The sequence below is a fragment of the Sprattus sprattus genome (genome assembly GCF_963457725.1).
Source record: "Sprattus sprattus genome assembly, chromosome: 4".
Classification (NCBI taxonomy): domain Eukaryota; kingdom Metazoa; phylum Chordata; class Actinopteri; order Clupeiformes; family Clupeidae; genus Sprattus; species Sprattus sprattus.
In genome coordinates, this window is record NC_137923.1 from 5,477,644 (window position 1) to 5,500,890 (window position 23,247).

At 47.5% G+C, this 23,247-nt stretch overlaps 1 protein-coding gene across 1 annotated transcript in view; it reads left to right on the forward strand.

Moving 5' to 3' along the window:
- Window positions 1-246: 246 nt before the first annotated feature.
- The window catches only part of phlpp1 (PH domain and leucine rich repeat protein phosphatase 1), a 48,999-nt gene continuing 25,998 nt past the window's right edge, over window positions 247-23,247 (forward strand). The window contains exon 1 of the mRNA XM_080837196.1: window positions 247-2,081. Within this exon, the coding sequence (XP_080693322.1) occupies window positions 374-2,081 (1,708 nt within the window). The 5' untranslated portion in view covers window positions 247-373. The remainder of the gene's footprint in view (window positions 2,082-23,247) is intronic.

Consider the following 23,247-nt stretch of genomic DNA (forward strand, 5'->3'; position numbering starts at 1 on the left):
ACTTAGTTGAGCGCGGCACCATTTTGGTGTCATCTCATGAATATGTATCTTTTTGATTTGCGTAAGAGGTCGGGCGACGTTCATTTTGTATTCTCACGTCGCTACTACTTCATGCGTAATGAGGCTCGCTGTTACGTCTCCGCCCGCCCCTAGATTACACTCCTACTTGAGTTTCCTTGTGGCGATAGTCTCCATAATTTGACATCGGGAGATTGGGATAAGATCTCGACAAGAGAAGAGAGACTACTGGGTGTATGGCGGTTTGATTTCGCCGTACAGACCGGGGACGCAAATGGTGTTCATTTCAGCCGTAAATCACATGGACTAGGAGGTATTTTTCTAAGTACGTATCAGCGGTATCTACTTGCGGAAGATGGAAAGTGCGCGGACTGTTGTGTCGGCCGTCAGGTTGGCAGAGGGCAGCTCCAAGGCGCTAGGCGCAACGAAATCTAGCTTGGACGCGGCTGGTGCGAAGTTAAAGAAACCAACTGGACTGGCTATCGCTCTCAGATCTGTTGTGGATGATGACGGTGGTGGTGAGTCCAAGACGGAGAGCGTGGGACAATTCGGTGCCGCTCGCGTGGATGTAACGTTACGCAAAGGGAGTAAACAACCGCAGGCAGCTGCAGAGACATTCGTCGCGAATAAAACTACTGTCAGAACTTCAAAAAATGGCCGCGGTTTAACCAGCAATTCAAATTCGCTGCTTTTAAAAAGGAGGCGACTGAAGAGGAATCTCTCCGCTGCAGCAACCACCGCTGCCACCTCAGCTGTCTCTGCCGGGGGTGGAAAGATAAACTCAGCCTCCTCTTCGTCGTCTTTGCACACACGAAGCCTTGATAGGAAGACTTTGCTTCGACATCGACAGAACATGCAATTGCAGCCATCAGATAGACAGTGGGTGCGAGCGGATCTACACAGGGGCAGCATACAAGTCCACGATAAACTCACGCCTTCATATCCCAGGCCGGTGTTGTGTACATTGGAAACTACCGCCGGGGAAATAGCTAGTCGCCTGAGTCAGCTAAGTAGTAAGTCAGGTTCTGTTGTACGCCTGGTGGGTAAAACCTATCCAACGACCGATCTTAATGGCAATTGCAATGGCAAGTATAACTTCAACCACCCGCTGTGTAAACATAATGAAAATGGCAGCTCGGGGTACAACCATTTGAGTTCCCCTAGACGCTCCGAATACAGAGGCCGGCAGGCGGATCAGCCAGGTGACAGATTGAGACTCCTGCTCTTAGACAAGGATGATGGGCACAGACCTGAATTTGATATCACTCTGTACTCGTCTGATACTCAATCAGACGACAATATCCTACATCACTCCTTGGCCGATTTTAATTCTAATATAAACGCGGACACGCCGAATGATGACGACTCAGAAAGGAGATTCAATGGGAATGACATCTGTAGAAGAAACTCTGGCTCAGACGTCGAGAGCAGTGCGTTCGATGACCTTAGTTCTGGTGCCCGGCTCAGCGAGCATCGGGACTCCCTAAGCGATGACATGATCCTGGGCACGGATGCGTCTGCTTTGAGCCCCACGTTTGACAGCGCCACAGAGGGCCTCGACACATATGGCAGTTCGTCTGATGAATTGGAGCACGACTGTCCATCGTCAATCACAGCCCCTGACTCGTGCCCTCAAGATCTTAGTAAATACCCAAATGGTAAAAACAACAGCGGCAACAGTGGGATATTTGGCGAGCACTTAAACGACAGGTCAGGGGATACTGAGACCGACAGCAGGCTTGAACCACAGTTTCTGGGCAGTATGCCACCAAGCAGTAGCTCTAGTTCTTTGTCCAGGGCCTGTTCTACAGGTAATTCAACCGACACACAAGACCCCGACTGCCACCCTGGCAGTGAGGAAACTCGGCCGGCGTCAGAAAACGACGCCACCCCGGCCCTTTACGTTCAGCTGCACGGCGAGGCCGCCAGGAGACTGGGCCGAGACGAGAGGCCTCTCCAAATCCAGAATGACTTTCTTTTTAAGTTGGGATTTAAGGACCCGTGGCGAGTTCAAGAAGAAGGCATGAACACCGAGTTAGGCTCCTTGCTACGGTTCTACGCAGGTAAATACAACCCCAAATATTCTAAGCAAAAGTTCTAGAACATGAGGTTGTAACAAGTGTCACGTGAGTACGCCGGTGTCACACGCCCCTGTTTTTCCACACAGGGCGGGCTGTCAGTGGATGGGAGCTGTGTGCGGTTAGCAATGGGGGCAAGTGAACGCTGTTTTTTCACGAATAGTCTGTGTGAACATTTAAGCCTTGTTAGCCACAATACTGTGCTTTAAAAGCTGCAATTGAACAGCAGTTCGGCACCCAACATTGAATCTTTCCCCCGAAGCGCTTGTGATTTAGTTTGTTTGTTTGCGTTTTACTGCTACTGGTGGTCACTGAAATAGTTTTATATGAGAGACTCGGAGTGGGTGGCCCCAGCAGCTGATCTGTTGGGTTTTGCTCTGCAGTTCAAACATTTGAATGTGATGTCTTGCAGAGGCTTAGTGACCTCAGTAGCAGTGGATTCTAGTTCACATTTTTTTGCAAGGACAAGTTTGTGCTGTATAAATACCATGAACCATTAGAACCTTTCTTCATGTGGCCCAACTGTTTAGACAAACAGCTTTTAGATTACCTGTATCCCTTACCATTTGTAACTTAAACACATTGAAACTGGTAGCCTAATGCTTTTCATGCCAACAGATTCCATAGGTTAGTAAGTGTTAGAAAATGGCCGTAGTTACCTTGTGCTTGTTTTGTCTCTATCTATTCAGTATCATGTTATTTATATCGGTTGAAACAATTAAAATGGAATAGATGTGAACTCATCCTGCAGTGCTTGGCCTAGACTCGGTGCTCATGGTATCACCATTGCGATTCGAGTCCAGGGGCTTACAGTCCAGGCAGTGGCAGGTAACGTGAGCACAGACCTCTGGCACCTTCATTGTGGGATGGTTCCCAGGCAGGGCCTGCCATTGCAGGCATAGGCCAGCGCAGCGTTTGATAGCATGGTCTTCCTTCCCGAAGGCCTCTGCCAGGGTACAAGATGAGGGATGCTCCCAATCTCCTGACTTTTCTCTCTCTTTATCTCTCTCTCTCTCTCTCGTGAATGCCTTTTTCTTTTCTGTACGTGCCGCTGTTGTGAGTGATAAAACATGGAAGCTCACTCTGCTCCCACGGACGCGCATGACACCGCCACAAAGGCCAACGTGGCCAACTTATGGTGCTTGGACAGGGGCCTTGTTCCGGCTCTCGCTTCATTACCATCAGAATGAAAAGGGGGCCTGAATGCACTGCTGGAGGGGAAAGCATGGTGGAGGGGGGCTTGAGAGAGAGAGAGAGAGATGGAGATGGAGAGAGAGTGGGGTGAGCTGAGGTACTGAAGGCTGGAGAGGGAGAAGGGAAGAGGGGGAAGGTTGGCTGTGTTAAAGCCCCAGTGCTCAGCGCAGGGCAGAGTGAATTCTGTTCATTGAGATGCCGCTGGGCTGCTGGCGTGCTCCTCCTCCTCTTCCTCTTCTTCCTCTGCTGCCCCGTCTCACGGAACAGCCCCTGCCAGGCCCCAGAGCCCATTTGCCAAGGGCCAGAGAGCGGGGAAGAGAGGGACAGCAAGAGAGAGAGCGAGGAAGAGAGGGACAGGGAGAGAGAGAGAGAGAGGGACAGCGAGAGAGAGGGACAGCGAGAGAGAGGGACAGTGAGAGAGAGGGACAGTGAGAGAGAGGGAGAGCGAGAGAGAGAGAGAGGGAGAAAAAGAGAGAGAGCCAGGAAGAGAGGGACAGCGAGAGAGAGAGAGAGAAAGAAAAAGAGAGGCGAGGCAGCAGGAAGCCCTTTCATTCACTCAGCTGAGGGAGAACACCATGCACTGAATACAAACAGGCCAGGAGAAGAGGGTGAGCTTTAGAAAAGGGAGACGAGGGCTGAGAGCCTTTCTGCTTCACCAGTTGTAGTTCATTGCTCCCTCGAGACTGAATAAAAAAGCTCTGAACATTCCGTCGGGGGTTTGCTGAGAGTTGAGTCAGTGTTAAGTAATGGAGGACAGCTCAGAATGTGTTTGCTGTGAACCCTTGCGCTTGGGCGCGGCTCCTGCTGATGTGGGTCTTAGATGAGGTGGGTTTTTTTGGGGGGGGGAGGAGGAAGCTCTGACAAGCAGATGACTTAAGGAATGTCCTCTCTGAGTTCACTTGAATGGGAGTCAGCTGGTATGCTAGATGGTTGGCGTGTGTGTGTGTGTGTGTGTGTGTGTGTGTGTGTGTGTGTGTGTGTGTGTGTGTGTGTGTGAGTCAGCATAGTGGTATGTCCAGCCTGGGCTTTACTCAGCTCTTTCCTCATGCCATGTGACTGCGATTAACTCCAGTCACCTGAGCCCTCTACCAGATCGCCTCATGTTCACTTTCTCTCTCACTCCCTCACTCTAGTTCTTTCTCCTTCACTCACTCACTCATTCACTCACTCAGACAGCAGAAGAAGAAGAAGCAGAAGAAAAGTTTTTCCCCTCCCTCTCAATCACTGAGTGTCCCTGTCTCTCCGGAAGTTTCTTTGCTGCACCCCTCCCCCACTGCACGGCAGGCATGAGAGGAATGTACTCCAGCTCCTCTAGAATGTCAAGCATGCCTGGCTTGGGGAAGCGGTGGGGGTTTGGTGGTGTGGGGGGTGTGTGGTGTCGGGTTAGAGGGGGATACCAACACTGAGCAGACCCTTCATGACAGCTACAGGGAGGTGTGTGTGTGTGTGTGTGTGTGTGTGTGTGTGTGTGTGTGTGTGTGTGTGTGTGTGTGTAGGGGTGTGTGACTGTCCATATCTGAGCAGAGCACAGCTGCCTAAGGCACAGTGGACTATGACACTGAAGGCCTTACTGCATGTCTGCCTGACACGAGAGAGAGAAACGTCTGAGACAGGAAGTATGTTGAAGCCTATCTAATCTCTTATGTGGGTATCTGTAGGCCTTCTGTATGCTTAAGTCCTGTCTTTTGCTTAGTCGTTTGGTCGCTTGTTCTCGCTCTCTCCCTCTCTCTTTCATGTATTTCTTTGAAAGGTCTGCGACAAGTGTGCTAAAAATATCAAAAAAGGAATTTAGATTTGTTCCTGAATCATACCGAAACAGACAGAAAAGGCCTCTAGATAAAGGCTTTAACATTTGCTGCTTTAAAAGTCATATTTCTGAACAGGGTCAGTCAGTAGCGTGGTTGAGAGCAACTCAGAATCACGGAGAAGCCCAGAGGAAACTCAGCCGGAGGCAGACTGCCTGCGTCACAAAACCAGGCCACTGCACTTAATTATTTACTCTCATTGCATTTACACAGAGCAAACCGAGTCGTACTCCTACTTAGGCGACATGTTGTAAAAGAAGAAAAAAAAATCATTATTTGTGTTTATTTCCTGAGGCATTTCTGTAACATCTGTACTATGAGTGGCGTCATGTAGTGTGTTAGGAATATGATGTTGAAAGAAGTGTTAGATGAGTAATACGCAAGACCTGTCAATCAAGTTGGCGCCATCCAGAGATTTCAAAACAAGCATTATTGGCTCTTCCGTCCCTTCCGCCCCTCCTTCTCCTTGCTGCATCCATCCCGTCTCTCATGTTTGATTGACAACCTGTAGTCCCAGCCCTTGAGCTTTCATCATTCTCTGGACTATGTTTTTCTGAAAGCGTCGTTGAGCAACCACCATGGCAGCCGTGGAGGGAATGTGTTTACAGTAGGCTATATGATTGTTTTAGGTTAGTTGTTCAACAGCGCTTTGGAGAAATGAATCCCTGACTGTTTAAAAGTCAAGGTGGAATTTCTGAAAGGGGCTTCTCTGGAATGCTCTCTAGGCTGGACAATGAGCCGGGGCCTACAGGAGCCTTCGGGGTCATGTTTCCACATGAACTGGACACATTTAAAGCAAAAAAAAAACATAGGCTCCACACCGTAGTTTTAAAATAAAACATTCCACCAATCGCCATCCCATAAATGGAGAGCATAAACTACGTTTCCAAATGAGTATAGTCTACCCTTTAGGCCTACATTGTCTATAATGACACAGCACCTATCCATAATGTGTGAAATACTGAGACATGGGCAACTTCTGGCCCCGTTGGCACCACGCCCCAGTCCAATCTGCCCCGAGGACGACTAGGGGTCACAAAGCAGGCATGTGCCCAGTCAGTCAGCTGAGGGAAGGCCAGACGTCCAGGAGCCGAGCTGTCTCCTTCACGTGTTCGTCTCACCTCTGGCTCCATTAACGTTTTGGCCCCTCTCTCTCTCCGCCCTCTCGTTGTCACACATGAGCCCGTGCAACGTGTGTCTGGTTCCAAAGCACACCCCAGTGCGTCAGTGTGTCTCTGTAGTAGGACATGCCTCGCTCAAGCGGAACCGATGGCCACGCTGATGGGTAACCGAACAGTGGAGTCCAATGCACCAGCCAGCTGCTGCTAGTGGTTGTCACTTTTGGCTTTATGTAGTGATTCCAGATTGATGGATGAAGTTATTGTTGTTTTAAAAAAAAAAAAATGTTTTATGTATGCCATGACTTGGATTATGTTGCCCGCTGTAAATAAAAATGCTGTGATTATTCGATTTCACATGGGAGATGCTAACTAGCTAGGCTTGTTTTGCTTATAAAGGCCTTTTGACTATTGTACATATGTTATACGATCTCTGACATTAGAAACATCTCTGTGCATGCATAAACTGCCCTGAATACATTTAGTCCAAAACGTCATTTAATGTCCCTTAAAAAGTCGGCAATAGGAAATGTATTTGCAGACTTTGTGTCACCCATGTACTCTCTGTGATGCTGGTGATTTCAGCAGGGAGGGAAAGAGAGAGAGAGAGAGATGGAGTGCTTATAGGACTGCTTGCCGACCGAGCAAGGCTTTTAAGGTTCCATAATGAAGCCTTGCCATGTCTGAGGCAGTCACGATGACATCTATTATGCACATATCAGCTCATTCCCACTTGATCGTTCACTCTCAGTCTCTCTTTCTCTCTCTCTCACTCGCTCCCGCTCTCCCTCTCCCTTCTTCACTCGCTCCCTTGCTTTCCTCCCTCTCTTCAGACTCGCCACCACAGATGGGTCACACATCCACACATAGCAGCTTCTGCCTTCTCCAGGCTCACTCTGCGTCGGCGGGCCAACATTTGTTTGTGTGCGTGTGTGTGTGTGTGTGTGTGTGTGTGTGTGTGTGTGTGTGTGTGATTGTGTAAAATACTGCACACATACGCTACATGTATTACAGTGCTTTTTAACCTTTTACTGATGGTTGTCGTGGCAACAGGTGTCAGACATCCTCTCTGGCACGTTGAGAGCTGTCATTTGCCCAGACACTCTATTTCAGTGAAACTTAATGGGGTTGGAGGAGCAGTGTGTGTGCGCACGCTGAGATGACTATGAGTAAGTTGAAATGTAACCTGCACTACATGTACCTGAGGCCAAAGCTGAGATTCCAGGTGACAGGGCCAGGGAGGCTACCATCCTCCTCTCTCTTCCCCCTCTGTCACTAGTGATCCACCGAGGACTGCCAGCCTGTTGTTTCTGAACGGCCACTTAGGATCATTATGTAATTGACGAATCTGATTTGACACATTTTCGAGTGTGTCTGGCCTGTGTGTTTGTGTGAAAGTAAGGTGAGGTGGAAGAGGGAGAGGGGGGGGGGGGGGGGGGGTGGTCGGTAGGGGAAAATGGGTGGAGGATGGGATGTCTGCTGCTTTGAGGAAAAACATGTGGTTATGTAAGTTGTGTATTTGTGTGTGTGTGTGTGTGTGTGTGTGTGTGTGTGTGTGTGTGTCGAAAGAGGGGTTGGGGGGGGGGGGGGGGGGGGGAGGAATCATGGGCTTAAGGAGGTGGGACCTCTCTTCCTTTCAGTCAGTTTCTGTCTGGTGAGCAGAAGAAGGCCGTCTGAGTGGTTTGTTTGGGAATGATTTTATGTAGTGTATGTTAATGGAGAGGTGAGCGGACTATTTTATTTAACAGCTGACGTGTTTTGAAATGCTGCTTTTGTGTAATGTGTCTGTAGGCAGGACTGCTGTGTCTGTCTAAGCAGGACTGCTGTGTCTGTGTGGTGTCACCCCACCGCTCTATCTCTCTCCTCAGTCTCAGCCACACCAGCACCAGCACCCCTCCACCGGTCCCTGGACATTGTGCTCCCCTGTGGATAAGGGAGGTCCTCTTAGCAGTGCTCTCCTGGCCCACCCTATGGAGCTATAGTGTGGGGGTGACCAGGGGTGACTGTGAACACAGAGGGGTTGGTGGTGGTGGTGGTGGTGGTGGTGGTGGTGGCGTTGTTGGAAGAAGCTGGTGTCCTGACTGCTCTGTGTCTGCTGACTGACAGAGCAGAGCAGAGCAGAGATGAGCCCGGCCTGGACAGTGTCACCATGCACTCACTCAAGCCACTGATGGAGCAGCTCCTGTCAACGACCCCACTCAACCTCTTTCGTGCTGATTTTTGGTTATTCTTTCCATTCATTCTCTTTCTCAATCTCTTTCTTTCTCTCTTTCTCTCTCTCTCTCTCTCGTGCTTTCTCAGTTCGATGGGCCCATCCCGTGGCACAGAGGGGCCCTGTTGCTGCATCATTTGATTCATTAGCGCTCCCTTTTTCTCTCTCTCGCTTTCCCTCTCCCTCTCTCTCTTTCCGTGTCTTCCTCTTTCCCTCTGAACCCTTTGTGGTTTGTGCGTTTTATTTCCCTTCCATTTTACCATCTCTCGCGATCATTAAACACTGACCTTGATTATTTAGCCCATGGATATCATCTAAATACCTCTGTGATGCAGTGCAGTAGTCGTGTCATATTTAAATAACTGATGTTATTATGTTTTGCTCTGGCTTGGCCTCTGTGGTCAAAAGTAGGAGAAAAAAAAATAAACCACATAATTCTTGAGAGTTGAGAGGCCTGTTTATGAAGGAGCCTATTCCCCAGGTTCCTCTCCAAACTTGGCACGGAGGCGAGAGGTGAGCAGCTTTTGATCTGAAAGCGTGTTCCGTTTCGCGGTGAATAGCAGTGTTGTTGTCATCTTTTTATCTTTTCTTTTTTTTTTTTTTTTTTTTTTTCAGCGGGGAGGTGGGCGGTGCTCTAATTTTTTTAGCAAACTCAGCCAGTTTGGGTTGTGGAGGTGAATGGTGGATGGATGAACTAGCAGTCTCCTCCCAATCAGAACACAAGGCAGAGACCGCTGTCTATCCCCCCCAAAAATACAGAAATGCCCTAAACAGTAAGATCTGAAATCAGCTGCTTGAAACGCCTCCACACATTCGTCTTTGTGGTATCACCTCTCTATCTACCTATCTCTCTATATATATATATATATATATATATATATATATATATATATATATCTATCTCTCTCTCGTCTGTCTGATAAAAGCCTGCAGTTCCAAGTATCCAGTCCCTCTGATCTGGAACCATCTCCGAAGTTTTTAGAGTCATCTGAAGGCCTCTTTCAAAGCCTATTTGCAATAGAGTGGCAGCGAAGGGGTCTAAATCCCCGCTCCTCTGTCCATGCCATCCTGCCAGCCGACAGAAAATGAAGATTAGGGCCCGGAACAGTGGGGAGCTCACTCTACCCAGCTTTGATCAACAGCGGCCTGCCTAATGCCGTCCAACATCTGCAACTTTAAGCATTAAAGCCGTCCAAATATTCTGATTGGAAGTGATGCTGCAGGATTTGGGGAAATTATGTTTTGGGCAGATTTTTGTGTTTTTTTTTGTGTCGAAGCCAGGCCCTTTTCCTTGTGCTGCTTGTGACAGCAGTGTTTGTGTGTGTGTGTGTGTGTGTTTTTGCTTCACGTTTCAAATGTTAGCACTGGCAATTAAGGGTGAAACATGGTGAATGGCTTAAAGAGCTTTAATGCAGTAAACGTGATTGTCATTTGCCTGCTACAACCCAACACTTGAGATTGTTGTTGAGGAAGAAACGTGCTTCTGCGACTCCACTTGTAGAGTAAAGTGCCACTAACACCAGAGTCCTTATAACACTGCCTGTGGGAACAGATCTAAGACTCTGGGAACTCGGATTGTTTCCTGCTTCCCCAAAATGTACTTCCCAAAAAATGTAGGATCTTCCCCAAAACTCTGTTCGCAAAGCTTGTAACATGAACTGGGTTAGGTTCTGTTGTGTTGGTCTCTACTGGGCCGATCCGACCACTGCCTTGACTTGGGGCTTGAAACGGATAAGTTCCTGGCTAATGACCTCTGTGAAGAACTGCGTGTTCATTTGTGTGTGTGTGTGTGTGTGTGTGTGTGCGTGTGTGTGGGTGTGTGTGAGCAGGCAAGCACTGACAAACAGCCCTTCGGCTCTTTATTGATCCAGTGCCACCTTCACGTAGCCCCCCCCCAACCCAGACATTGTGGGAGGTGGCCACAGGTGATAACCTTCGACCCAGCGCCAAAGGAGCTGTGCTCACTTATAATTGGTGAACCAGTGGTTTCCCTGATAAAACTCCTATCCCAGAGCTGCTTGTGAAGTTGTTATTCCTGCCTCGAAAGGGGAAGATACATTTGTCAAGCCAGTGCCTACTCTGACATTGTCAGCTTGGCTTCATTGAAGAGAAACCGTATGAGGTGTCAGGTTGTGTGAAGTCTACTAGCCATAGTCCTGGCCAAAGGTGAACTTCTGTTGCCCCTGCTTTGTCCCGTGACTGCTCACTTTCAGTGGCTTAAGAAGGCAGACCTACTATAATGGCTCCATCGCTTGTGCTAAAGGTAGGGGTTAGGAGCCGCCACTCAGTCTAACGAGCCCTAAATAATTAACACTCTCCTTTAATTGTCGTTAGCTGTGAGAATGACTGGACCCATGGGAAAGGAGGAGGAGCCTTCAGTATAGAGATGTGTTCTCTCTCTCTCTCTCTCTCTCTGTCTTTCTCTCTTTCTCTCTCTCTCTCTGTCTTTCTCTCTCTCTCTCTCTCTCTCTCTCTCTCTCTCTCTCTCTGTCTTTCTCTCTTTCTCTCTCTCTCTGTCTTTCTCTCTCTCTCTCTTTCTCTCTCTCTCTCACAGCACTTGTTCACTTGTTGTTTCTGTTCCCTTTTGTCCCCCTTCCTCTCCCTTCTGCCCCTGACCTCTCCCCCCCCCCCCCCACCCGGTTTCTTTTTTCTCCCTCCCTCTCTCTCTCTCCCTTCCCCTTTCCCTCCCTCATTTTCTCCCTCTCTCTCTCCCTTCCCCTTTCCCTCCCTCATTTTCTCTCTCTCTCTCTCCCTCTCTCTCTCTCCCTTCCCCTTTCCCTCCCTCATTTTCTCTCTCTCTCTCTCCCTTCCCTTCCCTTCCCCTCTCCCTCTCTCTCTCTCTCCCTCTCTCTCTCCCTTCCCCTCTCCCTCCCTCATTTTCTCTCTCTCTCTCTCCCTTCCCTTCCCCTCTCCCTCTCTCTCTCCCTTCCCCTCTCCCTCCCTCATTTCTCTCTCTCTCTCCCTTCCCCTCTCCCTCCCTCATTTCTCTCTCTCTCTCCCTTCCCCTCTCCCTCCCTCATTTTCTCTCTCTCTCTCTCCCTTCCCTTCCCCTCTCCCTCTCTCTCTCCCTTCCCCTCTCCCTCCCTCATTTCTCTCTCTCTCTCTCTCCCTTCCCCTCTCCCTCCCTCATTTCTCTCTCTCTCTCTCTCTCTCTCTCTCGCTCTCTCTTCTGTGTGTGCCACTCTCTGCACATGGCCGCAGCATGTGACACCGAACCGTGCCAGAACACCCCGGATGCCCGCTGCCTCTGCTGTTCCAGGCCTCGTTAAATTTTAAACAAAACAAAGAGGGAGGGGTCTGAGGGGGGCAATGGAGGGATGGATGAGAGGAGAAGAAAAAAGAAAGAAAGCACGTGGGCCCCAGGGAATTTGCAATAACATCAGTCTCATTCATTCACCTATCAGGCCACGTGGCAAGGACGGTCTCTCTCTCTCTCTCTCTCTCCGCCTCCCCTGTCTCTGTCACTTTATCATTCTTGCTGTTGAGTGTTACTTTTTCCACTGTGTGTCTAAGAGGGTGTAAAGTTGTGTTACACATTTTACTAAATGTCTGAACCTGATTTGCCAGAGGCCGTGAGCCTGTGAAGTGCCGCCTCTGTCTAGCGTTCCCCTCAGTAACCCGCACAGTCAAGCCACTCTAAACCCCAGCGGCGCGTTTGCCAGACGCATACGACGAGACAAAATCTCCCCTGTTCCCCGGGATGAATCCTCTGCTCCCTCCTCGCACACACGAACAAATCAGCCCCCCCCCCACTCCCCGCCCCATTTCAGGGGGAGAAGAAAGCTTGGCCTCAGCGTGAAAAAAAAAAAAAAGAAAGCACGAGGCGGTGGGCATGAGCGTGAGCCCCTCGGCTCTCGTAACGTCACACAGCGCTGAGTCCCCCCAGAGTGGCCCCATGATGTGTCAGGCGCCATTAGGTGCCGGCGACATGAAGCCGAAACAAACCGACACCCAGGACGAAAATCCAGTGCTAAAAGAGGATTTGTACAGTAAACACAACCTTCCAGGTAGCATCTTATCTGGTGACATATCTGGCCCAGCTCTGGAGGGGAACTAGGCCACGTCTGAACCGGAACTAGGCCAAATTCTGTCCAAGTCAGCTGCTACCATTGAGAAGATCTATATGTTAACTCATTGCCCCCCATAGGACTCTTGGCAGGAAGTAAGAATGCATTCCACTTATTGATTATTAAATAGCTGTTGTCTGTGCGTTGAGTGGCTTAATGCCTTATAGCTCAAAGTGCTCTGGATCAGCCTGCCTTCATGCTGCTTCTGGTGTAGGCACTGGCAGGAGGGGAACATGAGAACTTTTTTTTTCTGACCCACAATGCATTTCCCCTTACTGTCCCATTGTTCTCCTTTGCCCATACCTGCAGATTTCCTCTCTCTCTCTCTCTCTCTCTCTCCCTCTCCAACGGGGTGCCAAGCAGTTTTTTTTCTAGATATTTCTGATTTGATCCCATGACTGCAATATCCTCCTGCACATCAGATAAGCACTACCTGTTTTGAAAGACAAATAAGAGCAAGGTATATGTGTGTGTGTGTATTTGCGTGTGTGTGTGTGCACGTGCGTGGGTATGTAGTACTATTGAATGACACACCACACCTCTGCTGTTCATTGTGATCCTGTGGATGCAATCAACTTATAGGAGTGATACCTGGAAGACATGAGTTGTGTTCCATTTTGAAAACTTCAGCAGACCGTGAAGAAGCTACGTATTCAAGTGCGCTTAAAGTAGCTCAGAGCACCCATTATAGAAGTGGTAGCCCCCAACGCCCCAGAGTAATCATCATAGTCTAATGGACATTAATTTGTTAGTAATGCATTGCTGAATACGTTTATTAGTTCTCGCTACTTGAGAATGTCATTAGAATACCAGCTTTTAATGCAAACATATTGCAGCTGAAAAGTAGGACACCTGTGTTTTATTTTTGTTTTTGGACTCCTGATCCCAAGCCAGCCATAAAGCATGCAGCCGCTGATTAAAGAATTCTCCCAGGTCAGGCCGACACACAAACAACCTGGTCAAAGACACCGACCAAGGAGCCACTCCCGCACGATGAGCAAGTGAGGGAGTGGTAGAGGAGAGGTGAAGTGGGATGGTGCTCTGGAGGAGAGAGAGAGAGAGAGAGAGACAGGAGAGAGAGAGAGAGAGACAGGAGAGAGAGAGACAGGAGAGAGAGAGAGACAGGAGAGAGAGAGAGAGACAGGAGAGAGAGAGACCGGAGAGAGAGAGAGAGAGACAGGAGAGAGAGAGAGACAGGAGAGGGAGACAGGAGATTCCCCCTGCTCCACTGTCAGCTGAGCACATTATTAATTCAGGGGGAGGTGGGTGGACAGGGGGAACCCAGGGAGGAGAGCGGGCAGGATTCACCGGCAGGAAATCAATCACACGCCTGGGGTCGCTTGAGAGATCAGCCAATCAAAGCGCCGCATCTCTCTCTCTCTCTCACACGCAGCCAATCAGAGATATGAGCAGTGATTGATTTTCTAATTGTGCTATAAGAGATTTCCTAAAATGTCACTTCCTCCCAGTTTCTTTCTAGGCCTAAGTCAGGACACCTCTCAAGAGAAGATCCATATTTTGTGAAGCCATCATTACATGTTAGATAGCTAGCTGTTCAAACCATTGTTTCAAGCCTTTTTTATCTCCTTGTACTGTAGATGAGCCATTTTCACCAGTGGTCAGCACTGTACTAGTCTTCTTGGACCAAGGGAACCGTGTCACCTCTTGACCTTTCAGACGCTCACCCACCCCCTTTGTGACCTTTGTCCTAAACCCTCGGCTACATTTTAACATGACCCATTAAACCCCTCTGCCACATCAGCCCTGAAGTATGTGGTTATCAGATGTTGGCTGTGCAGCACACCCTTAGCACAGATAAAACTATCAGCACAATCAGTTGAACTTTTATTAGTATTATTAGTGTTCTAGATGCGTTTGATGTGCTGAGGTGCTTGACCTTGTGTGAGACATTAGCATGCATAGATACCCTTACACACAGGTCTGGCTAGGATCTATGTGAAAACAGTGCTGTTGCATTTAAACGCAGTGGTCCTTTTTGACCTAAGTCACACCACTTAACTTGACGATTGGCACATCAACCCTTTCCATGATCACCCTAGACTTGCATAATAATATTAGCTTACTAACTAGCTTTTAAACAGTTCTGTCCTATCGTATTGAGCAGGATATGATAGGTGGTGTGCTTTGACTTTCAGATTTGCTGAAAGACTTTGGTCATAGTGTCATAGTGAGGCTAAATTACTGACTGGCGCAACACTCAACAGTATGATACAGTGTGCCTTTAGTCTATTCTTTAAGCTCATTCCTCATTTCGCGCTAAGTGTCAATATGTCAACTAGCGTGCCTAACCAGTCCTGGGGCATAATCTGTCTTTGCTAGGCTAGGAGATAAATAAATAAAACACGTAAACAAGGAAACGGGTGAAACCCAGTAGCATGTCTGTTAGTGAGTGATGGCATGGGTCCCAAACCTGTGACACATCCTTTATGTGCGGCTCCTTACACTAACGTCCCCCCGGCTGACTTGGGACCAGCGCTGAAGTGCACATGAGGGCAGGATTTTAGGGCAGGGCTGGTTTATCTCTGAGGCCACTGTGTTGAGATAAGGTCCTTTGTGACCGATGAGGTGTCTCTTCCCCGGTCTCCGTGTCTTTTTATCTGAGAACCACTAGACCACAGCGTCCTCATTGGCACCCGTGTGACACCCACTCACACACCGACCACACGCTGGGTTTATAGCGTTTCAGCCGGAGCTTTAAGGTGATGTGCAGCACACTGTGGAGCTAGCCTGTGCATGTAATCAGATCGTGTTTTAAATCCATTATCTTGGCTTCTTCTGTGCCATGCTTTAGCCCTTGAGTCAGGGGACCAGGAGAGCTGGTTGGCAGTGCTGTCTGGCAGAGCCGTTTATAGCTGCTGTCTCACTGTGCTTTAGAGGGGTAGTGCCAACGAAATGACATCAAAAGATGGGTGACCGCCTCAGAGAGGTACAGCTGGCTTAATGCTGTGCTTTGCGCTCTGTATTTCTATAAACGTTTCATGACAGTAGGACAATAGACAATAGGAGAGATTAGAACTTTAATGATTATTGTGCAGAACATACAAACAGTGAGTCCGTCAGTCTTTTCCATACATGGTTATTGTTGTAACTGGGGAATTTGATGACAAGACTACAAATTGCCAAATGCAATTAAAAAGTGCATAGCGTATTCTGTCGCACGATTGAAAGAAATGTACGTGTCATGCTGGCTAGGAGTTGCACAAGTGCGTACATTTACAAATTGAGTACCTGTTTCCTTGTTGAGTTTGGGCAGGAGGTGTCTTGTGTCCGTTGAAAGACTGGGGTTGGTCTAAACACGTAGAGCAAAGCATCACATTAAGGATGTGATTGTTATTGTAAGATTCTATGGTAACCCCAAGATAGAAAGTTCAGTCAACAAGTGGAGTTTTTCAGTAAATGTTCTTATCGTGTTTACAAGTAGCGGTAGTTTTTTTGTTTTTGTAAAGTTTGTGGAACCTGGTCATTATTACTAAACCCAACTAAGTAAAAGAATGAAGTTGACCTCAGAATGAAGTTGACCGTGCAACCCCTAATACTGACATAACAAAATGTTGAAATGATAATCCAGAAAGTTAAGCAATACGAACCATGGCTCACCACGACTGACTTCCATTGGGCGTTGTTGTGGATGAGACAGACATTTTTTTATGGCTAGCCCGTGCAAAGGTTACTACTTCCTTAGTTTCACTTTGGGGATAACTTCCCAGCAACCTGCTATCTCATCTGCCCTGGTTGTCATTGCACCACTGTGAGGAATGTGCAGGCACTCACCACACGAGTTAGGTGAGTTGTTTCGCTGTGGAACGGGCAGATAAAGCCTAAAATTGATGCGCCGCCGTTATCGTATGACCCCATCACTGCGCGACACCATCATCATCACCACAGAAACAGATTTGCTTTCTCCTCAGGTGGCCGTCTGACTGTCCATCTGGGCTGATTGAAAATAAAACAGCTGGAGAAACTTAAAATTTAAATTAAAAGGTCATCCATTGCACTGGCCACTCAATAACCACTATACAGCTAATCAGCCTCATCAAAAGGGAGATATGGTAATGTTTTTTTGTGCAGCTTAAGTGCTGTCCAGCCTTTAGCCCGATGTAGTCTGAACCAAGCCTGTGGACCCACTCAACCGAGTGATAGGGAGAAAAGGGGAAGGGTGGGGGGGAAACTGTCCATATCCTAAGGCAGTGGAGTGATGGCCGTATAATCCCCCCCCCTCCATCACCTCCTCGTCTAGTTGCCTGTAAGTGGTGTCTGACTGGACTGTCCAACGCGGGCGGCTGTGCTTTGCGAAGCACCTGACCCTGCCATGACCTGGGCCAGGCCAGGCCAGGCCCTTTCCTCTTCCTGTCTTCCTGTTCCTCTTCCCTCCTCGGGTGTCGGCCTCCCCTAGCCCCTGGCCCCCCTGCTGGCGTGGCCTGTAGGGGATTAGAACACCAGATCCGCTCTGAGGGGGGGCTCAGATGCTCCCGCTATCGTTAACTCACTCTCACTTACTGGGTCACTTTACTTTTGCCTCTCTCTGCCTGGCTATTTCTATATACCTTCTCCCTCTGATGTATTTCATTGTCCTTTTAGATTGCATTTCATTATTCTGTCAGGGCTCTAGCCAATGCGAGCTGCTTTCCCCTCAGGACCAGGCTTGGTGCTTTGCTAGCTTGTTACGGCTACGCTGGAAGCCTATTTAAACCCAGTCGGTGTGTGCAGATGGATTAGTCCAGTGTGTGTCAGTGAGAGTAACTGCTGCAACATGTCTGCCGTGTTGTGGATGTGGGCATGCAGTTTATTACTAACGTGCTTTAGACAGTAGGAATGTGTGTCTGAGATTCCCTCTTTGAGCAGCATGTATTTGGTTGCTTTTGTGGTTGTGCTGTTTCTTACAGCAAGAGTTTCCATCATTGATAACACTTTGTCACACTTTGATCCTTGTTCCTGCCTGATGTGTGTGTGTGCACACACGTGCTGTGCGCGTTTGAGCGCGTTAACTCAAGCTGCCTCGTCATGGTCACATATTAGATGTGTCTTATTTGTGGGATGGAATTAGCATTGGAATGTTGGCATCTTATGATCAACTCAACTGTTCCGTGCCAAAGGCATACCATTTGAACCTCTTTTTCATGTGGGCTACAGATTGTGAGTGTAGTGGAGGACTAAGTAGGGTTAAAGGAAGACACTTTATGATTGAAATGTACTCTTATATTGTGTGTGGGTGTCAGTGAGGAGGAAAGAAGAAGTCCCCACTTCCCTTAATGTGAGTCAAGAATACATGTGTTTGTAAATAGTTTGCCTTCAGGGTGTTTGCAAAAGGCGTCTGAGGACATTTATGTAAATCTCCACTTCTACAGATCACCTGCCATATTGCCGGTGTTGCCTCATGGCTAAGGTAACGTTGCCGATGAAGGAGAGAAAATGAGTGACCAACTCCTGACAGAATGGCATGTACTACAATTATGGTAGAGCTAGCTGGGGTCTGGGTTCATACAGTTACGTGAATCCCCTACCAGTCCGTCTCCTCATTATTACACTCTCCCTCTCCCTCTCCCCCTCTCTCTCTCTTTCTCCCTCTCCCTCTCCCTCTCTCTCTCTCTCTCTCGCTCTCTCTCTCTCTCCCTCTCTCCCTCTCCCCCCCTCTCTCAGTGTGTCTCTTTGTCTCCCTCTCTGGCCACTCACTGTAGTGGTCTTATATAACAGGACTCCCAGCCCTCCTGTCAGTGCATTATTATAGAGGAATCACTGTGCCGGCATTGCTGAACTGTGTGTGCCTCCCATTATTCTCCTCCTTTCTTTCTTTTAATTAACATCGGAGTGTGTCTTTGTTTGTGGACTTGTTAACTGTTCTGGCGGCAAGGCCTAATCAGGTGAAAATGCCATGTCAGGTTTAAATGCTGTAGGCCCAGCATTTAGGCTCAGGAAATTTCAGGAATCACTCAGGCTCGATGAAATGACCAACAATATTTTTTAAACCAAAACTCTGTTTTCTGCTTTGCCAAATACCTACTTCAGTAGCACCGAATTCGGGAGATTGCTCAGGGAAGAATAGGCCTGCAGCACACGTCTGTCTCTATACTGTCGGAATAGTGTATGGAAATAATGAATGATGCTTGGTCATGTGTTTGATTGATTGACTGTCTGCTTCACATGAAGCCCAGGGCACTAAGCACATCACTCATTCAGCAGTTGGGTGGGGGGGTTGGGGTTTGGGGTCGTGGACGACACTTGCGTGTAAACGGACATGACGAGTATACTTTTGAAGGCAAAGAAGAAGGACACCCACGGGAAATATCATTTTAATCAAACACATCAACATGGGCAAAATTCGGTCAGCAAGTGATTGTTAGATTGTTATTGTATGTATCGGTGTGTTGTAAGTATTAAGTGTATTGCCCAGCCCAAGTCATTACTATTGAATGGTGGCATCCACATGTGCCAGCATGACATATCCATTTGCCTGGGGATGGGGGACGGGGGGCGGCTGGGCATTTGTGTGTATGCATTTGCCTATTCGTTTGTGTGTTTTTTAATTGTATTTGTGTGTGTGTGTGTGTGTGTGTGTGTGTGTGTGTGTGTGTGTGTGTGTGTGTTAGGGGTGTAAATCACACCCATCATGGCGATTCGATTCAGTATCGATTTCCTGACCCAACGATTCGATTATTTTCGATACTCATGAATACACCACGATACGATTCGATTCGATTCGATTAATTTGTTCTTTTTTTTTACCTTACAGGCTAGACAATGTTTCAGATTTGAAATAAATCAATGAAAGCTGTTATATCGTTATGCATTTTATTTGAGAAACAACAGCCAATAACAGAAGTAGAAAAGTTGTACTCCACCTAGGCCTATGACAACCTCATTCACTGAAAAATAATAATGCCCCTGTTATAGATTCTGAAAGGCCTTGCATCAAAAGTACTGTACAAAGTACAAAGTGTTAAGTAACAAAAATAGGCCTATACCACATTCACTATAGAATAACAATACTCAACAAAATCAGTGCAAAAGTGCACTAGCAGCAAACGGTAACAAAAAATAGGCCTGTAGTTAATTCAATTTAAAATGACAGTGCTCCACAAAATCAGTGCAATGAGTGCAAATGTGCACTAGTAGCAGCAAATGGTAACAAAAAATACCCCTGTAGGCCTACTTCATTCACTATAAAATAAAAATACTCATCAAAGTGCACTAGCAACAAAAAGTAAAAAAAAAAAAAAAAAATAATAATAATAATTTTTTTTTTTTTTTTAAACGATACTCTTGTGGACGTGTCGATGCATCGTATCGTCGGCTGTTGGATCGATGCATCGATGCAAAACGATTATTTTTTACACCCCTAGTGTGTGTGTGTGTGTGTATTTGTGTGCTGTAACTGTAGCATGCAGCTGATGCTCACTAAGCATCACACCACTCTAGCAGTTTGGCCCCAAGGTCTGCACCCATTACAGCAGCAAAGCCATCTCTCTCACTCCCCCTCTCCCTCCCTACCTCGTTTGCTCGTGCCCTCCCTTATTCACTCATATACTATCACTAGCCCTCCATCTCAATTTAGTTCTCACACACAAAGCTAGTCTCCCTGAATGATTGTTAATATAAGAGTTCTGAGTAGTCGAATGCAACATGCCCTTTTAACGAACCACTTTTTTCCCCTTTTTATGACGGTAGGCCATTGCGCACACTCACACATATTAGTCAGAATGTAAATGAGACTGAGAAAGGGGAACATGGAGAGGCTATAATCCCCCTCTCTGTGCTTGCCGATCAAAGGGCTTGAGGTTTCAATGTGGAGTTTCGTAACACACTCTCTCTCTCTCACTCACACACACACACACACACACACACACACACTAACACTAGCTCACTCCCTCATTCTCCCTCTCACACACGAACTTATTACATAACAACAGAAGCAGGGAGCGGTTACGGGCCAGTTGATTTGCGTCAAGATCCAGAGGCCAAACACACACACACACACACATACACACACACTCAGACTCACACACACACACACACACACAGTGACACCTGAACCCTCACACGGGAACGTGACCACAGAATGGAGTGCTTTAGAGCCACCAGAAGCTTGTTAAAGTAATGGGATTGCTAAAGAGGCTAACATGATGATAGCCTTATACTCCCCTTCCCAGGAACTTTGAAGTTATTTTGTGAACGCTGGTTTGCAGAGAGCAAAGTGTCAACTTTATGGGCTCGTCAAGTAAGATTCACAGCCTGAAACGGGTGGAGTGGTAACACACTACGTATCCTCATCAGTGTCTTTAGTTGCAAACACGAGCTACATTTCATCCGATAGCCTTAGTTTTATACATCTACCGAGCTTAACTACAGTAAATAAAGATTTGTCTCATCAACACTCTCTCTTTTGCAAGTATGTAGCCTGTCATGGTTGTGTTGCCGTAGTATGAATATGCTATTTAATTGCATGTTATTGCAATGCTGTTAAATGCTAATGGAAGTTTGAGGCAAGTTGTTTGCAAATAAGAATTTGTCTCTCTTTAAGACACACAAGTAGTGATGCACCGGTTGACCCACAACCCCTGGGTCGGGTGGGTTTGGGTAGGCCTTCCTTTGGGTAAGCCCCCCCCCCCTCTCTCTCTCAAACACACAGAGGGTGCAAATGTTGCCCCATGTCCTCACTGTCAATAATCTGTATTACCGAGCCATAAAGCATCATGCATTCCTCTACATGGGCTATAAATTAGCCTATTATTTCTGATACAGCCTATTTTATAATTAAAGTGCACCCTATCAGCACTCGCTTTACAATGGTTGTTTTGGTTAATGCATATCTGAAGTTTTCCCAAAGTGGTATCCTTAGCTTTTTGTTTAGATTATTTTACACCACTAAAGCTTTGTGGGTGGGCAGTAAGAGGAGACTCCCACTAATGAGACTACATAGAGATGATATGTAGACTAATAGTTTGCTTAAGTTCACTGAAGGATGCATGGTGTGTGCATTAGAGAAAGAGAGAGCGTGATCCTTCGTTTCTGTACTGCATGTTTTGGGCTACGCTGAATTAGCCCCTGAGGATTTAAAAACTGCATTTAGGCTTTTAATCAATCATTGGTGAGCTATTTTGTTGAGTCTACGCTAGTGTTTGTATTTTTTTCAAATATGCACCAAATAAGGAAACATGATCTTTCTCCATGACATGGATGCCAATGTGTTAGTTATAATTAAAATGAGCGGTTTGTTGGTCCAGGCTCAACGCATAATTTTGCGGGTCGGGGTGCGGAGTGGCTCTCATAATGGGGCGGGTGGGTACGGGTATTAAAAAACCCTGACCCGCGCATCACTAATAAGAAGGCTTAGCAAAGCGTAGAGTGGATCTTTAAATAGAGAGGGGAGAGAGCTTGACACGTGCGTGAGCGAAAGGGATAAGCTTCGCCGGCCGTCAATGGACAGTCTTTCCTTCTCTTACTGCTATGGATTATCCCCTGCTTTTCCCCTGCCTTCCTTCCTTCCTTCTTTCCTTCTTTCTTTCGGAGCAAAAAGGTTGAAGATTGTGTGACCCCCCCCTCCTGCTCTTTTTTTTTAAGTCTCTCTCTCTCTCTCTCTCTCTCTCTCTCTCTCTCTCTCTCTCTCTCTCTCTCTCTGATGACTAGGCTGCTTGCTGTAGGCTACCTGTCAGCTTGGCCGACGGAACATGATGATCTCTTTCTGCTTGCACCTACCACCACACACACACACACACACACACACACACACACACACACACACACACACACACACACTAAGTGTGCACATGAATACAGGTCATGAGTTGTGTGAGTATGCAGGAATCTCTCCTTTATGGTGTGTGTGTGTGTGCGCTTATATCTGTGTGAGAGATGGAGGTAGCTGGAGAGACACCGTCACAGCCTCTGCCCACTGCTGTGCGTAAGCCACCGTTACGTAAAGCCTCCGTAGTTGGGCTCTACGTGTAAGTGGGCCAAGCGCTCAAGTCAAACAAAGATTATCCAGTGTTGTAAAACACTCGGCTGCTTCAGGTTGGCCAATGAGGCTACTCCTGTTCCTCCTGTTCACCGCTGCCCCTAGTGGTCCAGAGCGGCACTGTCCCACCTGAGACCAAATAGACTCTCTGTCTGTTCAGCCGTCTGTCTGTCTGTCTGCCTGTCCAGCCAGCCAACCTTGCTGCAGGTGATAACCACATGTCACTGCAAGAACAGCTGATAAGAATCATTAATCAGATCTTGGCAATGTGGAGATACACACACACACACACACACACACACACACAGCCAGTCAGGCAGCCAGCCACAGCTGAACCTGTCTACCTCTGCAGGCCAGCTACTCCAATAGCCAGCTCTTAATCTGGCAATGTGAAGCCAGATAGACAGACAGACGGAAGGACGTCTTGTTTAGAAATGAACGGGAACATATGCATGGGTTTAGACTACATGTAGGCAGGCAGACACGCACACACACACACACACACACACACATACTGTACACAGCCTACTTTTCCTAAGTAAACTCTAAATGAAACATGCTGTGGCGCGCGGTGCTATGAATAATAAAGATGACCATCAGAGAGCAGCCTAGGCTGCCTGGCTTGTCAAACTTGTCCTAGCCTGTGGAGTAGTGTGTGCCTTTAACTGGCTACAACCTCACAAGATTAACCAGTAACCCACATTAGGCATTGCCCATGCTAATTCAGAGAATTCTATTGCAATAGCTTGCATGGCCAAACTTTCTCTGATTTTGTGTGCGTATGT